At 42.3% G+C, this 21,922-nt stretch overlaps 1 protein-coding gene across 1 annotated transcript; it reads right to left on the reverse strand.

Annotated features, from left to right (window-relative positions):
• Positions 1-931: 931 nt before the first annotated feature.
• On the reverse strand, positions 932-20,578 carry si:dkey-183c6.7 (urea transporter 2). Its single transcript, XM_041965376.1, has 9 exons — positions 20,510-20,578; positions 19,590-19,740; positions 18,848-19,037; positions 18,107-18,235; positions 17,011-17,200; positions 12,752-12,899; positions 3,432-3,566; positions 1,696-1,745; positions 932-1,277 (listed from the first exon to the last, which is right to left on the reverse strand). The coding sequence occupies exons 2-9, from the start codon at positions 19,714-19,716 to the stop codon at positions 1,095-1,097; spliced, it is 1,152 nt and encodes a 383-aa protein (XP_041821310.1). The 5' UTR covers positions 19,717-19,740; positions 20,510-20,578; the 3' UTR covers positions 932-1,094.
• Positions 20,579-21,922: the final 1,344 nt, after the last annotated feature.

Raw genomic sequence — 21,922 nt, forward strand, 5'->3', positions numbered from 1 at the left:
AGGTAGTTCACGATAAAAGAAATGACTCCCTGAGGTGAAAACGATGTAGACAAAGAAAAAAAGCACTGAGGTAGAAATGCATGACGTTAAGAAAAATGTTTAGAAAAGATGTTATTGTTTGTGGCAGAACGCGTCACTTCTCACCTGGAAGAAAAAAAAAGAAAACAATCTTTTTAATAATCTTTTAATATTTACTATTCTTTAATATATTTTGACATTAGACTGGGATGTGTGGTTTGTGTGTGAATGTGTACAAGTGTGTGTTTGGGGGTATAGGGTGTTGACGGGAAATATACTTAAAAATAAACTACACAGGCAAAATGAAGCACTGTGAAAAAAAGATAATAATGAACCACAACTAACACTTTCACTTTTCACTCAATAGAATTAAAAATATGTAATAACAATAATAATGGTAATAATAATAATAATAATTTGAGATTCAAGCAGTTGCCTTTAACTTCCAGGCTGAAGCAGCTGTTTCCTGTCGTCTGTGTGTACTCACTGTCTCACTGTCTGCCTGCCTTGAGGTACATGTACAGTCTGTTTTTACAATGAGTCTCAGTGGAGTGCTATGTAGTATGTCTATGCAGGGTAATGAAGGGGTTAAAAAAATAATCACTGTTGAATTCAGTCTGTGTTTTTATTGACGATAACAGTTAAACTGTCATTTTAACAACGATGATTTTATTGAACCGACTTGTTGATTTCATGCCTATTAAAAAAAAAAATCTTTCCCCTTATCTGGCCGTCTGTGTGTGTTTTTTTTTACGTGTCATGGTGAGTGAAACACTTCCTGGAATAACACAGGTGGACAAACCAACCATGGATAAAACTTGGTTGAAATTTTTTACAGATTTAATAGAAAGAAGTGAATTAAGGTTACAACTTTGTGATAATTCATAAACATCTTCAACATTTTTCTGCAGAACACTGCTCCCTTGTGGACAAAAAGTGGAGTGAGGGCTTCACAGTATACTGTACACTTGTAAGGCTAGGATGAAACGGGAATGTATATGTAATAATCTATTTATAAATTCTTTATATAAAAAATGCATGATACAGTAGTTTCTTTGTGTGTGTGTGTCCTAGTGCTACACATCAGTGCTCTGCCTCTCTGTGGTGTTCCCGGCTTCCCATCGGCTGCGGGAGTACAGGTTGCGTTCAGGGGTCATGACTTGACCAATAGGGATGCGGTACGCTGCTAAACAGCCGGTCAGCAGCAACATCAGTGTGGTTGTCAGCGTGGCTGCCCAACTGCATGCTGGGAGACCAACCTGGTGAAAGAAAGAGAGAGAAGGCTTTTAATAACAAGTAAGAGAGAGTGAGTCAGACACTTTGAGTGAAAACCAGCTCTGTACCTGTAAAAAGGGCAAGAGATTTATATGATATAATCAACATGTGAACGTGCTGTTTGATCGACCAATCTCAATCAAATACTCAACACCAGAGTGTTGAAACACTGGTTGAAAGTCCTGCTTTTTATGTCATGTCAAAAACACCCCGAAGAATGCAGCAATAGGTTATACAGTTTATCCACTTTTTCATCACCCTCTAACATATGTAGCTCCCACCAGTCGGAAGCTTGACACTGTTCTGCAACAACGACATTCTACAGAGTCTACAAATGAAAGAAGAAATGAAGCTAAAATTGTCCTAGCCGTATAGAACGGGACCAAAGGTGTGTGCACTTACAGTTCCCAGCAGATTACTCAGAGCGATGTCAGCATATGCAGAGAGGAAAGCTGCAGGCAGAGGTGGAGAGATTAGGCTAAATATATCCTCAACACACTCTATCTTTTTCCAGGTTGCTGAAACAGTGTTTGGCTGCAGCTGGTGCTGATAGGAGGCACACTGGAAGTTCCAATAGTGCCCAAATTATCAAATGTGAGTTATAGATCAGCTACTCAGACTGGTCAGCACTAATGTCCACGGTGCTCTGGCTGCAATTTCAGATGTGCGTGATTTTGTCAGTTTGTCTGTGTCGATGAATGGTCCAAGTGGAAATACTTCCAACTAAATCAAGCTGTGCACTGACAAAATTGCAGAATTATTAACATTTTCTCTGCAATTACAGCCATTTAGCGCAGATAAATTTCAAAAGGGTGTGAAGGAAATGGGTTTATAAAGAAGAGAGATGCAAAGGAGGATACAGAGTGAAAGCAACAGGAGAAAATCAAGGAGAAACATGTATGCAAACCAAGTGCCTGTGCAGTACAATAAGCGGACTGGATGAGCTAATGTGCTGCATTTACATAGTAGTTATTTTTACTCTGAGCACATTTAAGAAGGTGTGATTCAGCATGTAATTAATTCAGGGGAATTAGTTCTTGATTTACTGAGAGATGCCATGATGCGGTAACATCTCGATTATTCAAAGAGCTCACACAAATGGCTGAAACTCACAACGAGATGCCTTTCACACAAGCAGGTGACAGGAGTCCCATGTCAACTATCTGCTGGTAGCAACGATGAAGGGGAGCTTTGTTTGCTAACTTCTTGACTTTCTGTTGGACTGCCGGTACGTCGTGTGTGTTGTATACTGTGTTGTGATGTGTTGCTGGGTATGTGAATTGTACACGCACTGATGCTCTGCACAAATGAAATTCCGAACGGATTAATAAAGTTCTTTGAATTTAATTGTCTGATTGGTTCCAGTGTGTTTCTGAAAAGGTTTCACAGGACAAAGGGTCTCATGAAAAGGGTCAGTTAGACAGCAGCATAAACGACATGGAGAATGATAGTGACTGAGTCTAAAGATAAAAACTTATGGAGTTCAATGCTTTGGTATGAGTTTCATTGCTTTTAAAATACATTAAAACCAAATTCAGTCTATTGAGTGCCATTATTGTCTGAACGTAAAACCCGTGTATAAATTAAAGGGTATTTAAACAAAGTAACTTAATGCAATAAGTTCAAAATAACTTGTTGAAAGGCTAAAGAGTGGAGGCTCAGTTTCAGCTATCCTATCCTATCCTATTATTGTCTATTTTACATCCACCATGAACAAGAGCCAGTAAGAAAGGTTGCATTTGTCTCAGCTGAATGGACAGAGAACGTTGAAGCAGCTGGTTTGTTTCTGTCGCCCTCCAGTGGCCGAGAACCATAATGACAAGCAAAAAAATTTGGATTTATCCATAAGTCTGTCTGTTTTAACGTTCTTGCAAAATACCAGTAATACCAGTCTATTATGGTCCTGAACAATACCACACAGTATTCAAATACCAAAACTGGACTTAGAGCTGTTCAGTTTAGAATGATATATTTGATGTTCCCCATTTTAGTTTTAATCATGCTTTTTGGCTAATGGACAATATATCTGTTTATACTTTGTACTGTGCTGGAGAAGCTTTACATCATTTTTTAGATCACTAACACTGTTATTAAGCACTTTGAAAAATAGCGTATGTGTGTGTATGTGTGAGCGTCACCGCTGGCGATGGCAAGGAGGTGAGTCCTCCAGTTGAAGGTGAAGAAGAGTCCTCCAACAGCCATGCAGCCCAGAGCGCCATTAAGGCCCGACAGACCTGAGTACAGGAACTCATGATGCACCGCCGTGGATAAACCTGCCACACACACACACACACACACACACACACATACACATACACATACACATACACATACACATACACATACACACACACACACACACACACACACACACATACACATACACATACACACATACACACACACACACACACACACACACACACACACACACACACTGAAAGTTAAGTCTTTACATGGGTCACTGCTGTTGACACCTGGGAATCTCTCTCTCTCTCTCACTCACACACACACACACACACACACAGTGAGAACTAAGTCTTTACATGGGTCACTGCCATGGAATCTCTCTCTCTTTCTCTCACACACACCTGCTGTACTAGAACCATCCATGTGGTGGTGCTGGACACATACTGTTGGCTGCCTTTGGTTCAATTGTAAATTTGCGTGTAACCTAATATGGAAATATGTTAATTCTTCCTTTCTATTGCCCATATCCAGACAGAAGGAATCGGAATATCTGGTCCAACATGGAAAACTGGTCTGCCAATAGCAAGCTATTAGTTTAGAGTCTTGTGTAGGAGTATTTACAGGATGTGATGTGCCAAGGAGGAGCTGAGATGTAAATCCTGCTTTGTCTCTTGTATTTATGATTTTTTCCACTTTGAAAAAGAACTGCCTGCGTTCCCCTAGCACGCATGTGATGATGGTGAGTAGGGCTGGGCAGGAGAAGTGTGACAAAGACCCTGCCTGTCTCCTCTCCAGTGAGTTACACTAAAATAGATGATTTTTTAAAAAGTCTTTTACTCTAATGAGAGTGTTCGAGTAATGAGAAAAGGAGACATGAAGAAAGAGGACTCTGGTAGAGATCAGTCACACAGGACTAAGACTTCATGCTATTCCTCTTTCCATTTGCATGATAATGATATTCATTTTCACATTTCCACAGATGTAAGTAACATTTTAACACGTCCTTCCAATAACATCTTCAGTATCAATATGTTTTTTAGGTATTACATTTTTCTGATAGTTTTCAGTCCTGATTCCATCATCCAGTCTCTTTGAGGTGCTGCTGCAGGGCACTGATGCACCTCACCTCTGACTCACATCCATACTACAAACACTACACTGTGAAGCTGGGGCTATGTGCAGACTGCCCTGGCCCAGATATATCTCAGCGAGGCCAGAAGCACTGACCTTTTCTCTGCCGGCCTTCAGCAGCAGCTGCACTGCGTCTGTCAACCCACACGTGAGGGAGAATAACAATCAAGTCACAGTGACATCAGAGGGAGTCGGATCACTGAGTTCAGCTGCAAAGGCCGGCAAGCTTCATTCAGAGCCAGCACGCAGCACAACGCTCTGCATTACTGTGAAATATTTAAAACTAGTAACAAGTTCTTGTTGTGCCCCTGAAGCTTGTTGCAGCTTTGACAACAGCCAGCGTCACTGATGAGTGCAGACAGGAAAGTGCTGTCGCACCTGTAACCAACAGTGATACCACAACGTACTGACACACCCAGGTTTAACCACTGGAGGTCAGCAAAAACAAGATTTTCAGGAATTGTTGAGATGCTCCTTGATAAGTGGGTTTCCATCCAAGTTGTTATGTGCATTTTAAATAAATAATAAAAAAAAGAAATGTCGTCCAAATGTATATACACTTGAAACAGACTTAGTGAATAAATCCTGATGTTTATTAAACATGGCTTCATGACATCCAAAGAATCTGAAGAGATTTGAAAACCGATCTTTATGGAGCAATGATGAGACTGTCACTTTCTTTAAAAATCATCCATCATTTTGTTAAGCCCTCTTCTTGTGAAAGAATTAGCACCAATTAGCTCCTGATATTTGGAGAAGAGTAATGGATGGAAACATTTCCTGGAAATTCAGTTTAAATTTGGATGGAAACGTGACTAATGAGTAACATGCTACAGTATAAAACCCTAAAATCAACTACAATTGATCTCTTTCTCGGATGATAAAGTCCGCAAAGTCACATTCCTTGTGCAGAAGTTACAATAAGAGACGTTAAGAGTAAAACACCCTCAGGTGAACAGGCCTCCATCTCCTGCAGGCTTGAGAGAAGCTGAGAAGACGGTCCAAAGATGTCGGCAGCTGAGCCGAACTGTTACAGAACCTTTTGCTTGGTTCAGAGTTGCAACTGACTACAGCTTGAGAAACAGCGGCAACAAAAACTGAACATAACCACAAAGACGGCGTGTATTGCAGGGCTGTACAGGTGTCGTGTTACTTAATAAACTGGTAACGCTGTGTAGCTGGAATCAACATGGTGAACTAACTGCAATTTACATATCTGCTTGCATCTCTGCTTCTTGCTGCACACAAAGTCAGTGCATCTGTGTGTGTGTGTGTGTGTGTGTCAGCACCGGCCATCAGTCCTGCAGCCCCACCCAGAGCAGCTGCCACTGCTCAGCTGTGGAAAGGAATGAGCTTTAAACTTAAAACTGCTTACTGACTGTTTCATTGATATATACACTACCTATATTTGTGTGAGCACAAACCCTGAAGCAGAAATTGTGTATTTTTACCTTCCAGAGTGAGAGCAGTATCATAAAAAATTACTGAACACTGTCTGCCTGTGCAGGAGTGTGCCCGCCAGTATTTGCTGTTGCAGTATATATTATTTACACACACGTGCACTGTCTAAATGTGCTCCTGGGTGGAGGAGAAGGACAATGCTTTGGTCAGTAGGCTGCTTGGATTGTCGCATCACATTTCTGGTAATTGTCACATTTTGGTTAAAAGAAGCCATTTCAAAGCCATTCAAAACTCTGAAATTTGTAGCAGCCAAGCTGAAAAAGCGTGACCGTCCATGCTAAAATAAAGATAAATGACTAAAATGACACCAGGATAAATGTAAGCTATAATTCACGTGGTTAGCCACTGCTGCAGCTGCTCCACCCTGCATCATCCCCTGTATCAACACTGCAGGAGTGTCCGAAGAATTCATCTGCAGCAGCAGCAAATTTTGGAAGTCCTTCTGTAGATAAATGACCGTGGGGGTGTGCTGTGATTGATTCCATCATTACCGGGCATAGTGGGCCGCGATTTAGCTGGTCTGGTCCTGAGGCGGACTGACCACACCCCAGTGCTGCCTCCTCTCTCTGTGTCTGCCACTCTGCCCCCCCCCCTGTTTTTCCTCCATCACCGCTACCCCTCTTTGTCTTTAAACAGTCCGGCTCCCTCTGCGCTTGTCTCTTCCTCATTCTACACTTCATTATCTTCTTCTCCATCTTCCTGTCCATTGTCACCATTTCCCCTTTGTTTCTCGTTCCCTCGCTCCTGTCCTTGCTTCCTCCATCGCAGCCTCTCACTCTGCTCCCCTCGTTCCCTCCCCACATAACGGTGCCATTAAAGACTAATGGCAATGTGGGAGGGGTTGCCCAGAGAATCCTAAAATTTTTACTGTGTTTCCAGTGTGTGGGTGCATATGTGTGTCACACCCAGGGTGATGCTCTCTATGCTAATAGACTGACTCAAAGAGCTTTTATCATATCAAACCCAATATCTCTCTCGTCTCCTCTTTTGCAGTTGCTGCCTGCGAACCACAGCGACTATCTGCAGACTAAATGGAGGATAGTACAATAGGTTGGAATGAGCAACTGAAATGAACTGTGCATAATGACTTGTTTTCCGTTGCTAGTGGGTGTTAGTGGGTGAATCCATCATTCTGTCCTTTGATGCCTTCGAGGGGAAGACTGTTTGTGGATGCAGCTAAATGGATTGCTCTGTATGTGGGCTCATTTGTTGACGCCGTCCAGCAGCATGAGCTGTAGAGGGAACTGCTTGTTGCCGTCCACGCAGTGAAAAAAAACTGCTCTGTGTGTCTGATTGGTCGACTTCCACCAGCAGCTATTTAACTGAGAGCCTCGTTTCAGATGTTTCTGCAATCCTCTTTTATGTGACCGCTTCTAATGCTTCCAATCATGTGTGCTAAGAATTTTAGGTTTGAGCTTTATCCTGCCAGGATTACCGTTAGGTCAGTGAATATCTTTTCTCTTTTTAGAAGTTAAATCCTTGCTGTATAAAGCCTCTTTTAACCCACTACACAGAAAATGGTGTGCGGTAAGATGCTATTTTCTATAAAAAGACGAAGAGCCCACGACTATGCTCTGTGAGGCAGAGGCTGACACACAGTGGTTCTTTGAGTTAAATGCTAATGTCAGGCATGCTAACATGCTTGCAATGACATGTGCTAATTTTTACCTTGGTCATTACCTTTGCATGTTAGCATGCTATCATTTCCTAATTAGCGCTTAACACAAAGGACAGCCAGCCTGGTGGGAATGTCATTAGTTTTGAAGCTATTTGGTCAGACAACACATTTTTAAGATAATTTTGTCTTGAATTTGGTGCTGGATGACGAGTCCAGGAATCACCAAAGTAATTCATCCTGAGGGTTTGTACCATATTTCATGGTAATTCATCCAAATGTTGAGGAGACATCTTACTCAAAACCACAAATGTCAGCCTCATGGTGGCACCAGAGGAAAAGTCAGGGGCCACTGAAATCTGTGCAAAATGTCCTGACAGTCCATCCAAGAGTAGTTGAGATATTCAAGTTTGAACTAAAGTGGACTGACAACAACACAGCCATCCCCTACAAATGCGTTCTTTCTATACTCAGGTGAGAGCCCTGTGCTTCTCCTGTCTGACGCTGCATCTACTACACATACCTTACATGTGTGGTTTCACATCAAAAATACAAAACTACTTAAAGCACTCAGAGCTAAGCAGTGAAACCCAGCTGAATTTTCCAACTGCATCACATTCTTTTCCCTCCCGTGTTTGATCCCACCTTAAAGCATTTCTACAATTATTCTCCTGTAACCTGAATGCAGCGGGAGGTAGATGCTCTGGCCTACATACAGCCCCTGATCTCCTCCTCTGGAAACCCCTAATGGGAATAGTTTACACCACAATGGTTTGAGTGACAGCTCTAAATATGGCCACACATTCTGCCTGTCCCAGGAAAAAAACTCATGTGAGTCCGACCCACGCTACTGTCTCTCTCTGTCAGTGGTGCAGGAAGTACTCAGATCTTTTAACTAAGTAAAAGTAGTGATAGCACAGTGCTGCAGCTGGTCAAGATGGGGCTTATTTTAATTACCATATGTATTGCTGGCAAATACCTTAATTCAAAAAAATAAATCATCATTTATGAGTTGATAACATTTTGTATTAATAATCGACTTTGCAGAGTAACTTAAGCTGTCAATATAATCTTTGCATTTTGAAACAGGATGGCTGACTTCTACAAGAGAAAAAGATTTGAAGTTTGCTGGATCACTAACTTATTCAACACTTGCCTGTATTCCAGCACATTAGCACCTACGCTATGGCTGTTCCAGTCTTAAACTACAAAACAAGTTAGTTAATGACGTGTCGTTTAGAGAACAGTTAATTATCAGTGAGAAAGGTGATGATAACTACAACACAAACACACACACACACCTTCAACTGCCTGAAAGCAAGTCAGAGTAACTTTACACTGAGGATTTTGTGGGCGCTGAAGGATAATGAATGCACAGCAGCAATGGAGAGAATGATGCAAGTGAAAAGAATGATAAGAGGGATTTTGAAAGCTGATGAGAAGAAAGGATTAAAAGAGACAGAGAGAGAGAACAAGAAAGAAGAATACGGCTGTTCATGGAAGGGAGGTAAGACAGGAGAACAAAGGCGGAGCCAAGGGCACAACTTGTCTGAAGTGTGGAAAAGATGGTGTCAGTGCAACACACACACACACACACGCACACACGCACACTTTCAGACCTCTTGATCATACAGGGAGTCCCCTTTTCTTCTCTGATGTATTTATTAGCATGTTTCTCTTTTGTCGCTTCTCTCTCTGGCACTACTTTCACTTTCACTCAATTTATGGCCCCTGCTTTCCCCCCTTCTCAACTCTCTACCCCGTTTTTATCCTCTCCATCTTCATCTGACACTTTCTTCTTTCTCTCCTGACACTGATCCTTCTTTTCCCCTCTGGGTCTCTGTCAGGCAGGATTACGTTTTGAATCTGACCTTGTAGCACTTATTCACACTCTTAACTCTCTCGCTGTGGCGCCGCAGCTTCAGTTGTTTCTGTGTGTGGGTGTATGTGAGAGCATTTACTTTTATTCAGAGCAGCTAGCTCGCCAAGCTCCATGGTAAAAGATACAGCTTTTTATTACATTGTTCCAAACAAAACTTCAATGTGCCTAACAACATAAAAGTAACACTAATAAGAATTGCAATATGATTAGCAGAAGAGGATGAAAAGCATGAATTTACATTGCAGATTTTTCAAGTAGAGACTTAAAATGTGATGTGGACTAGAGATGAGATGTCAGACACCTGCCAGATGATCTCAAGGTGCGCTGTGTATCACAGAGGACTGACATACTGTATCTAAAATGTAGTGTGGCGCTGTTCTTTAAAGGGTAAGACTGGTATTATTCCATATTTTTTATTTTTGTCCACAAATCCCATAAAAAGTCAGTCTCTTAATATCTCTATTGATTGATATCATTTCCCGACTGTCTGTGACTCCAAGCCCATTTACTCCTCCTGAAGAAATGTTCACAATTACATAGCCTCATTTAAAAAAAGGCTGAATAATTTAATAAAGAGAGCTGGGCACTGTAGTTTATTTCAAATGTCACTAAAACAGGATTAAATAGTTTTTTTGGCAACCACTTTCATCCGTGGATTAACACACAGCTGGTGCTCTAATGAGTATTAACAGCAAGACTGTGTGTGTGTGATTAAACTAATGCCCATGTTCATCATAATGACGGCACATGTCACCCAGTGCAACAATGAGGCTCACTGATGTGTGTTTGGACAATGATGGAACTAAGGTACAGAAGAATAAGCTATGCCAGGCTTCGGAGGCACAGACAATAGACAGTAGGTTCAAATCATCAATGGTTTTTGGTTTTCTTATTATATTTGTTGCCAATAAGAAATGTATAGAGTATCACAGGCCTTATTCTTCAGACAAAATCAATACTTAAACACAAAGGCAACAAGAGAAGAGGAGCCAGACAGGAATTTAATACACCCTTGTCCCATGGAAGAAGTTAAAAGGCTAACGGCACGATTTTGGATCTGGGAAAGATAGAAGATTGTTTCTGGCAGAGCTCTGAATTACAAGCGTCCAAATGAAAGAAATAAAAGCATGGCTGACTTTTTTCAAGATCAACAAGGGCTACAAATGACTCAAGTTTGGCTGAAATCCTGAGCTGGAGAAAATGAAACTCACTGGAGAAAACAGAAAAAAAACCAGATTGTGCAATGCAAAAGGAAGGAAAGCAGACAAAATGTACAAACGACAGCCTGATTGCTACGTCGCTCTTACGCATTTAACTGCCTTGCTCCAGCAGGCTTTGTTGCCGACACAATCTCATTAAAGTCACATCTCCTTGATTACTTTCTTCTCACACTGTTGTTTTTATTGCAGCAGTGTGTACATGTGTGTGTCTGCCACTGTCAGCGCGTGTCCACGGGTTTGTGCAAGTGTGTGTACGTACGACCTCACTCGCACTGTTTTTTACAGTGTGACTCATAGCTACAAAAACACAACACACACGCACGCAAGCACACACAGACACACACACAAAGTATTTTAGGATACTGTATTGTACTTAAAGCAGCAGACAGAAGCAGGGGGCCGAGTCCCCCAAAATCTCGCATTCTCTCTCTCCCTGAATAGTCGCAGTGAGGCACATATAAACTGCACACACAGCCACAGGTCTGTGTGTCTGTATATAACCAGTAGTTATCAGTGCCTCGGCTAATTGCTCAGTGTCTTTTGGAGCAGCTGCCCACAGGCTGCTGCTGCTGCCTCTCTCACAGTTTCATATTCATACGCTCTGCTAACATTCTGTCGTACAGCTAGAGGGATTCATAAAACACACCAGATTTTAACCTCGTTAAAATGTGCTGTAATTCAACATTTGCCATTCAGGGAGCTACGCCTGCCATCTACTTGAGGTCCTGAGTGATGGTTTAATAAATGGAAGGTTTATACTGCTACCTAAGACAAAGTTTAATGATACTGCATTAGATTATTGGTACGCTGACTAATGCAAGTATGACTGCAGAACATCGTGTCAGTAAGCAAAGAAGGCAAGTAATTCTTTTATAAAATATACTAGACACATGACTAAGGTGGAATTAAGAGTAAACAACGTGAAGCCATGCTATTAACGTTCAGACTGTAAGTTTGTATGTGGTGCTTGTAGGGAAAAACCTTTCTGACTATCAGTCAAAGCTGCAAACACTTGTAGCTGTGTATTTCAGGTACTATAGCCATTTAGTGTAATGTATGTAAGTTGCAATAATATCTGGAGTTCCACGTACCCGCATGGGTTTCTTCCTGTTTTTTTTCTTCCACAGTCCAAAGACATGCAGGTTAGGGTAATTGTGTGAATGTGAGAGTGAATGGTTATTTCTATGTGTCAGACAGACTGGCGCCCTGCCCGGGGTGTAAACTGCCTCTCGCCAGCAGCATCAGCTGGTATAGGCTCTAGACCCCTGCAACCCTACACAAGATAAGTGGCTGCGGATAATGGATGGATTTCCATGATAGCTGGGGATCTCACAAGAGACAGAACCTGAGGCTTAGGGGATGAGAAAGAGAGAGTTTCAGTCTGGTTTGGAGACCCTTGTTGCATTTCTCTCTCCCATTTCCTGTCGCTTCTCTGCTGCCCATAATAAAGGCAATGCACCAAATACGGTATACTTTTAGTTCGATCTTTCCTGCGTGGTAAGGCCTTTCAAACTCCACACCCAGGCCCTTTGTTATGAACACAAGCTGCAGTCATTCGATCATTAAAGGTTATTTTCTCAATAAAACTCCTCCAGAGCCACAGTGTTACACAACTGTTTTCACAGACTGAGTAGTACTCCTCATGACTAGTAAACTGACATTTATGTGTGAATTTTTGGAGTTTCCCTGGAAGTAATAATATCCAGGAAGGAGTATTGCATAGAGATACTGGCACTGAAAGGTGTGGGAGACACACTGACATGTCAGTCTGAAACTTCAGCCCTGATTAGTTCAAATGCACACCAACCACAGCCTGGTGTGAGGTCAGTGATGCAATCTGTGTCAACCTCTGTGGAAATGTGGCGGACAGAACTGAAGCATTTCTGCAATAATATCCCCACTTTACGAACTGTCCCACTCCGCCCACATGGACACACAATCACACAGATGGAGACTCACCAGCCAACGTTCCAACTGCCGATCCCAGCAGAGCATGGGCGGCCAGCAGGGGGGAGTAAAGCAGAACAGCTCCCAGGATGAGGAGGGTGGGCCCCAGGGCTTCACAGGCAAAGATCTGACCCACACCGAGGAGGCTGCCACGCATTACCTGGACAAGAGGGAGACGTACACTATGTTAATCACTGCAAATTATCATACACATTTCATGTTCCACTCTAAAATTCCAAGTGCAGAAACACAGTCATAAAAAAACATAATGGCAGAATGTGTGGAATAGATTCAGTGGCTCTCTTCCCAGTCAAATTCAGCCATTCTTTTCTTCGCCCAGTTAAACACACACACACACACTCACACATGCCGCTTTCCCAACAGTCAGTGAGAAGTGAAGAGTTTCCATGGCGACGTGATGGGTGCACCTGCCTGTCGCTGATATTTACAAATCATAAATGGTCTTTAAGTATGGCTGCCACACAACTCTTAGTGGGTATGTGCATCTATGTGCGAACGTGCAGATGTGCATGCGCGCGTGTGTGTGTGTGCGTGTGTGTGCAGAAAGATGAAATGCGCTCCCTTGGTGGCGCAGCTAGAGCGCCATCCACAGCAGAGTGAAAGCTGAAGACATTAAATATAAATAGTACCGACGTCACTGCCATCTCTGGAGAGAACCAGGGGAAAGATGAGGGGAGGAGAGAAGGAAGGAGGAAATGGAGATGGGCAGAGGAAAAAAAGAGGAGGAGAGCAATAGGCAATAAAAAAGGGATGTAAAGGGAGAAGAGCAGAGGAGGAGAAGGAAAAACAGAAGATAGATGAAAGAGTGAATGAACTTGTTTCATATCAAGGATCATGACAGAATAAAATCTAAAACTTTACTGTGCTGTCCTTCAAAATGTGGTCACGTAGTTGTTTATTGTTGAATTATGAGGATGGAGAGCAAAGGAGGATGAAAAAGACAGGCAACTGGAGGAAGGGATGGAGACAGATGTAGAAAGTGGTGGAAGGAAGAAGGAGATTTGCATTGCAGCGTAGAGAATGGATGGAAACGGGGGAGAAGACAAGCAGGATTTAGAGGTTTCAGATCTCACAATTATCAAACCAAAGGAAAAATAATGATTTAGTGTGAGGGGCATACTGTGCCACAGGCTGTGATGCTTCTTAATAGAACTATGTGCACTCAATATTCAGGACACCTAACAGTGCTGAGAGGGTTCAGGCAGCATAGCTAATCTAGCTTTTAGTCTGTTTACAGATCATCGTGTGCAGAAACACACTTGTACTACCTCCTTCTCCACTCCTGGCTCCGACCGTGCTTCCAAAACACACAAACACCGCGTGGTAAATAAGTCCAACAAATTCAGTCAGTGTTCTCTGTCAGACAGTTTCACACCGAGACGCCCTCTTACAGGCCGAGCTAGGTGTTGTCTCCGTCTTCAGTGTTATGTTTCAAGAGGGCTTTTCCTGGAAGAATGAATGAAGCAAGGTCATACTGGCTAAAATGTGTTTTCCCACCATATAAAGAGTATGTAAAGCAGAACTTTACATCTACAGTGTTCAGATTTGTTCAGATTTATGTGGTGAATGATTATACGGAATTTTACATCCAGCTCTGATGCAGCAAAGGTCCCCGGGTGGAGCTGAACTTGGGACACGGCGGTTAGGTGGAACACATCTTAGAGCACCTGAGATGATTTTCTAAGATGCTGTTTATTTTTTCTTTTTCCTCACGCACTTCATTTGCATCCTGCTACTGTTTACAATTTCCATTCTACAAAATGTCCTGGCATGGCTGATTAGCGACGGGATTACAATCAGGACAATGCCTTTAGTATTTCTTTATATATCTGTATATGTTTATAGGAATTTCGTTTTGCTTATTGTATCTGCATGTGTGGTTTTGTCCATATAATCAGCAAAAATTGTCAAACTGTAAGTCAGTACATATACACAAATGCTAACACGTTATTTTATATACATTCATTACATTTGGAGGAAGATAGAGCTTGTCTGATTCGCATTACATAATCTGTTCTGCTTGTTTCCAAACAACAGCACAGAGATTAAAATCCAGTCACTCCTCAAGCCTTCTGATGCCAGCTGGCTCAAAGCAGACTCCAGAAGCTGGTGCAAGTAAGAGTCTGGATCCTTTTGCCAAAGTTTTGTAAGAAACAGCTCAAGGCAACTGCATTTAAATTCAGTGGTCGAAGCGAAGTCTACTTTATTTATGAGGTGGAGGCCACTGTGCAACAGCTTGTATTCTAATCAAGTAGTTCCAGTGGCATATAAACACAGGCCTCAAGGTTTTATTGTTGCTTCTTTTCTTCTCCTGGCTATACAAAGCTAACAGCTGTTGTAAAATCCCGCTCAACGTATCCTTCCTGGAAAACCTGACTGACTTCACTATCTAAACCTTTACTACCATGTTCATGCACAATCTAAGTCCACCAACTAACCAAAACAAGATGATCACTTTATCTTGAGTGCTGCATCTTAAAACAGCCATTATGACTTTCAATCATCAAGGACTGTTAATTAAAACAGTTTGGGCTGATTATAATTTCTAAACAGGAGCTCCATCAGTGACTGTTGCTAAGTAACTGGTGAGTCATAGCTGGCTGATCTTATACATATTGTGCTCCTATCAGTTTCTGCACTCTAGAGACGGGGCTGCAGCACGGCAGATGCACAGAGGACAACTGCTTCAGCTGGGTTTCTGTCTTTTCACAATCTCATCTTCATTACATATCCTGTCACTTCTAATAGTTCCCTCAGAGACGGCTAACGACCTGCACCTGTTTTTGCGATCATGTGACTTGATGGGCTGTCTCTGTTCAAATATCACAGCAAATGTTACTCCGGCAGGTGGAATGCTAATGAAGACAAAATTTAGCCTCAAAGTGTTCTTTCCTTCCCATCAGAGCAGGGAAATATGCCACAAAAATAAAAGAGAATAATAGATGATAGAAACACTTGTTATAACAATTATTAATCACTGAATAATTTACTACAGTTAAAACATTATGTTATAAACATTTTTTAGCTGTTAAATCCAACAGCTGACAAATTCCCAAATTCAGGTGCTGGTGAGATCTGGGTGCAGCTACATTTACCATAGATGGGATGCAGTATATCAACATGTAAATGTACATATGATTCAAGTCGCACACATAAACAGCTTCATCCTAATTCTGTTTTATGTAGCATAAGGTCAATAGTCATTCACTGCCAAGCTGTGATTCACAGTAGAACTTGGATTTGTTTAGCTTCATGACTCTCTTCTCTCCTCCGTCGGAAGTTGGCGGAAGTTTAATTTACAGTTTAGCAGATTAAAAGGATTATTTCAGGAGTTTATGCAACCTTGTACAGCCTTAAATTTTGTTTCCACGACATGTTGCACTTTTGATTCAAAATCAATTCAATCTGCAAAACAGACTAAAGTTATTATACTATATTATCACATTGCTACTTATATATATTATATCCCATACTACACTATATAATACTATGTTATGTTAATATGTCATACTGTCTTACTAAATAATATACTATGTATTATTTCAATTTTGCTGCTATATTTATACAGACAGCGGCAGAACCACCTGTCAAAGCGTCTGCAGAGAGTCACATGACATGACAACAGACAGAACATGATGCTAATTTCCTTTTGTTTTTATTTATCTTCCTCGACAGCGGTCCAGCTTCCTCAGCAGCTTCCCGCCTTCTGTTGATGTGAAGGTCAAATGCTTTATTTTTTACAAAAAAAAAAACCCAAAAGAGGCGCTGTTTGCTGCTCGCTCTCATCTTTCTCAAAACAGCAGGCGGAGAAAAAAACAAAAAAACAACTGAATCTGGCTTAGGGAGCTAACCTTCTTCCCGATGGTCTAAACCCAGCTCTCAATCCCTACTAGTGGGTAAACAATCCAACGTTTGGTGAATTTTGTGTCATAATGACTACTAAATTTAGATGGATTGCCATGAACTTTCATAACATTCATGTCCTCCTCAGGATGTACTGTGATCACTTGCTGATGTCCCGACTTTTCACAATTTGATTTGGTCAACTACTTGGCTTAAAATTAGTAGTCCAGAAGTCCAGAAGCACAGGTTAGTGGTGAGAGCAGCCTGTAACTAAGCGCATTTACTCAAGTACTGTAGTTAAGTCAAACCTGAACTGAGAGTCTGCATCTGAACAGCAACCTGCAAGGTCCTGTATGACTGACCTCAACCTCTTCACAAACATTTAATTGAGCATTGGATCGCCGTACCTCTACCACGATGAGCTCAGTGCCATTGGGATCCAGCGCCCCCGGTGGTGTAGCTGTGTGGTGCGGGAAGTACGGGTTGTCTGGGCCGGTACAAAGGAGGTAGAGGAGAATAGTGATGTTGAAGGGAAACACAGCGACGGGCAAGTCCCAGCGGTCCAACACTGAGGAGAGAGCACTGTACAGGAAGACACTGGAGAAAGGGATGGGGGTGAGAGAGTGGAGGTGCTGATCACTTTTAAAGAAACGGACCTTGTTTATGTGCATGCTTTTTACAGACACCTGCAGTGTTCATAGTCATACTAAAGCTCTTCCAAAATGACCTCACTGTGGCATCTATTTCTCACACACTGTACACTGTGAGAGAAGTGGAAGCCTTGGAAATGTGTGCAAAAAGAAGAATATTTGCAGGTTTATTGACATGAGCAAAGGTGTCTATTGTCACAGGAGCGACTCTACTGTCACTATAGTGACTCACAACTGCTATGGCACAAAAAAAAAAAAAGGGTCGGTAAATTCTGGTTAATATCATCAATTGATTAGTTTCTGGATTCAATGTTTTTCCTATAGGGTGTCAAAACAATGCAAAATGTCACCTCAATGTGACATATGCAAATTACTTGTTTTATCTGACAAGCGATCCAACACCCTCAGATAATTAGATATCATATATTATGGCTGGAGATTTGTGATTTATTATGCACTTTTGAACAGCATTTTTAATTTTTATAAGGCCTGAAGGAAAAAGATTAAGATTGTTTTAGCAAATATACAACTTGGTGAACTTCTTCACCTCTGATACAGAACAGCACAAAGCCAGCTCCCTGAGCAGTTCAGTGGGGGGTATCCAGGACTGTCGAGCAATGTGGGAGTGACAGTCTTGAATGGGGCTACAGTAATAGGACTTATTTTTATAATGGTCTTACGCGGTTTGGAGGGTGAGGACAAACAATGTCCTGCTGTCACCAGATTGCTGTTTTAGAAGGAAATGTAAAATAAACGACTTTGTTGCTTAGTTTGGAGGAGTTGTTGGGCACCTGCCATGCCTGTCAAGTTACAGAATGAACAGCGTGTGTGTGTGTGTGTTCGAGTGTCTTACCATGTAGCTGACCCCAAGCAGACAGGCAGCAGCAGCCACCAGTACCAGTCTCCAGCCGAGCTGAACACTCCCATCAGCAGAGACACCAACATGCCGTTAAAACCATGGTGACCTCCTGACACCTCAGCACTACACACACACACATGCATGCAGAACAGGAAGAGTCATAACTGGTAGATAAACCAGGACTTTTCTGTAACACAGTGATGTACGCTAACATCATAAAAATGATGAAAGCACGCATTAGCTCAGCTTCTCAACAAATAATTGTTCAAGTGTTTTAATGAGCCGAGGCCTCCAGGTGACACGAAATGTATTCAACATGTCAGACTTAAAAACAGTCGGAGCCCCAGTTCAGATGGAATTATTTTCAGAACCATAAAACAAGGTTGCATATTAGCATATTATACTGTGCATGGCATAAATATTGGGATAGGATCTAAAATAAGAACTGCTAGGCAGTGGGTGTGGGTGAATGCAGGGCTATCAGTCACGCAGCTGTTATTCTCATGAATTTTAAGTAGAACCCTCCATCAACTTCAGTTGTAAGGTCGAGCAAATTATAGGCTTGTGTCACAGGGTCGGCCTCCAATCAACAGGCAAGTTTTCACTGAAGATTCAATTTTTTGAAAGGGACAATTTTCTGTACCCAGCTCATAAAATACGTACATACAAAAGTGCACTTTCCTGAGCTTCTATCTGCTTGTGTGTATGTTTCTCTGTACGTTCACATCAGTCCACCTGTCTTGCCCTATGACAACAGCTGTTAGCGTAGAGGCCAGTACACCCAGAGTTCCCAGCAGGCCCTGCCAGGGGGAGGCCCAGTACAGCGCAGCCAAGATGAGAGCACCGCTCAGCGGGTTGTTGGCTAGAATCACCCTGGTCACCCCTCTCAGTCCCCACACCGCCAGCTGCAGCACAAACAACTTGTCTGAGGACACAGAAAGACAACATTTGACAATATTTTGGCAGCATTTCCACCCAAACCTGCTGGGGACAGCAATGTTTTCAGCCTTTTTTAATTTTTCAAATGTAGTAATAATGGAACTAAAGAGGCAAACTGCAGCACAAAGCTTGTTTCTCAGTTGGGTTTCTTGATGCAAATACAGGCTTTTCTAGGATGAATCATGATGGGAGTTTAATGATGTTATGTTTTATGTTGGAGGAAGAGTGCTGCAGCATCCACCGTGGGAGTTGTGTGATGACTCCATCTACATATTTTAAAGGCAGTGTAAGCATTTCAGACTCACTTATTTATGATTATGGCAGTTTAACACATTCCAAGTGTTTGGCAAACTTTCTTCTTTTTGAAAAGTTTTGTAATTAATCACATTATGAAAAAACTCAGACTTGATGATGAATTATGCATTTTCTAAGCACATCTGATAAAGGTCATCCAATACATTACATTTAATGCGTGGGTCCAGATTAGGAGTAAGAAAATGTTTTGGGATGTAACAGCGGATTGTGAAAGTTTTCCTACCCTGCATGGACTTGTCCAAGTGGTCCATGTCCCCAGTACACAACAGCAGACCATTCAACACGCGCTGACTGAAGCTGGCACGGCTCCTGCTGGCCTCCTCCATCTCCGTTTTGGTATCCATCCACATCCCTGCAGCTGCTGGACTGCACCACTACAAATGTGATGAATATGTTGTAGTAATGTTGGAAAACCCCAGAGCTCCGCCGTACCTCGCTGCGTCTTTTTGTTCTTTTTGCTCTTGTTTGTTTTGAGGCCTCTTTCCCCCCTTCCTTCTCAGGCATCCCCTCTCTCCTTTTCCTCCTCCTCCCCTCTTTCCTCTCCAGTGAGGCTTAAGGGGTTGACTTACAAACTGGTGGACTGGGTAACATATTCACTCAGCTTTCGACACGTGCCAGAGAAAAACAAAGTCCACCATCATCAGGACTTTGTCAAGGTGAGGAAGATTAGTACACTTGGTCACCTCCTTCCTCTGTCTTGTCTTTCCTCTGTTCTCCTCCAGCCCCACTGTGACATCTCTTCACCTATTGTTTGTCCATTCCAGTTACTCATCCACTTTTTACTGCAGTGCACACGTGTTTCCCTCTGATTTATTCGTAAAGCCACTGGCGGACGTCGTGTTATCTCATGTTTTTCTAATCGAGAAGCGTAATATGTAACTGAGCTATCCCTGCTGCGTTGCCATCTTTGAGAAAGTAAAAAACTTAAAAAACTGTTGACTCCAGATTCTTCCGTGACTTCCTTTTGACTTTCTGTTGACATCACTCTTAACAAGCTCCTCGCGCTGCCTCTAACTTCAAAGCATTTTTTTTCTTCTATTTTGTTTCCACTTTAAGAACAGGTGAGAGCACTTGGAGTTCAGATGCAGTGGATGTTTGTGCGTGTTCGTGCGCATGCATTCATACAACTCCACCTCTTGTCACCTTTTCTGTGTTTTGGAGTGACACCCATCTCACTGAATGACAGAAAAATGTTCTGGTTCCTCCTCCACTTCAGAAACACGGAAATGGGGCTTCCGCAAAGCGTGTGCATGTACGTGTGCTCCTGCACTGTACATGAATGGAAGTTGGTGCACATCCATTAGCGTGCTCAAAGTGCAGCGAGTGAAAGGCAATAACAGCATGTCAGATACCGTCACAGAGAGGATCTTTTCACTCTGTCTGAGCTGGAGCAGCAGGGATTCAAAGGACTTGTTTTTGCAGGTGGAAATTGCTGTGCCATTCAAGAACCCCTGACAGCTCGTCTCTCTCTTCCTCTCTCTGTCTCTCGCTTCCTCTGTCTCCCCTGCTCTATCCATTTTTTATTTCCTTCAATAAATATATCCCCATCCTTCTGTCTGCATCTGTTGCTCGGCTCATTCCATCAATCACAGACTGTGAAGCTGTGGAAAAGAGCAACAGATGGGCCAACACACACGCCAGAGCGAGCTGTAATGAGAGGAAGCGATACAGGTAAAAGGTTCCACCTTGACCTGCGAATGTGTTGTTGTTTAAGGCAAAAAAATCATGGACACACTCAGCCGTACATGTACACCACAGAAAAGTGTCCCACCATTCTGCAGCTGCAGCCTATGGTTCCACAGATATTACTGTATGTTATCACTTGTGCAGTGTTTCCTCTTTGCAGTTGCAACAGCTTTAACTTCACTTCAAAATATTTTACATTTGAAAGCAGAGAGATGAGCAGCAGAGGTTCAGCTCTGAGAGGTTCTTGCTAAAGTCCACCATGAAGGCCAAATCACTCAAACACCTGCTGTCAGAGAGTTTCCACGTCAGATTTTCTCTTCATCTCCATCATCTCCCATCATCTCGAAGGTCACACTTTGGAACAGTTTTACTTCGTCTTGTGTTAGCAGCTCCACAGCAGCAACAAGGCTCTCTTTCACACATCCTCCCTCTGAGTGAGGGTTAAGCTTCTTAGCTATTATCTTGCTAACCACAAAACTCTCCTGTATAACATTGTCTCTGTCACAATGTGGTCTTGAAAACTGCTTGTTGGGCTCCTAAATTCCACTGAAGACACTGAACACTATCCAAGCACATCTGTCCTCGTAGCTCATCCAGTTTAGCATGTTGGTAGCCGTAATGAGTCTTGAAATTAAACTTTTTCCATCACACGGAGTTCGTCCCCACAAACTAACTTACTCACACTGGCTTGAGTTTTACTTAAATAAAAAATGATTGTCTGTCAATTTCTCATGGAAAGTGCGACACTCCACATCTACTTACGTGAAGCGCCATGATGCAGTGACGTGTGTTGACGGCGACGTGTGTTGCGTTCTGGGACAGCTCGGAAAAACGTGCTTGTTTACTGTTTTATGTTATGTTGTCTTAATC

Source organism: Chelmon rostratus, chromosome 23, assembly GCF_017976325.1.
Source record: "Chelmon rostratus isolate fCheRos1 chromosome 23, fCheRos1.pri, whole genome shotgun sequence".
Classification (NCBI taxonomy): Eukaryota; Metazoa; Chordata; class Actinopteri; order Chaetodontiformes; family Chaetodontidae; genus Chelmon; species Chelmon rostratus.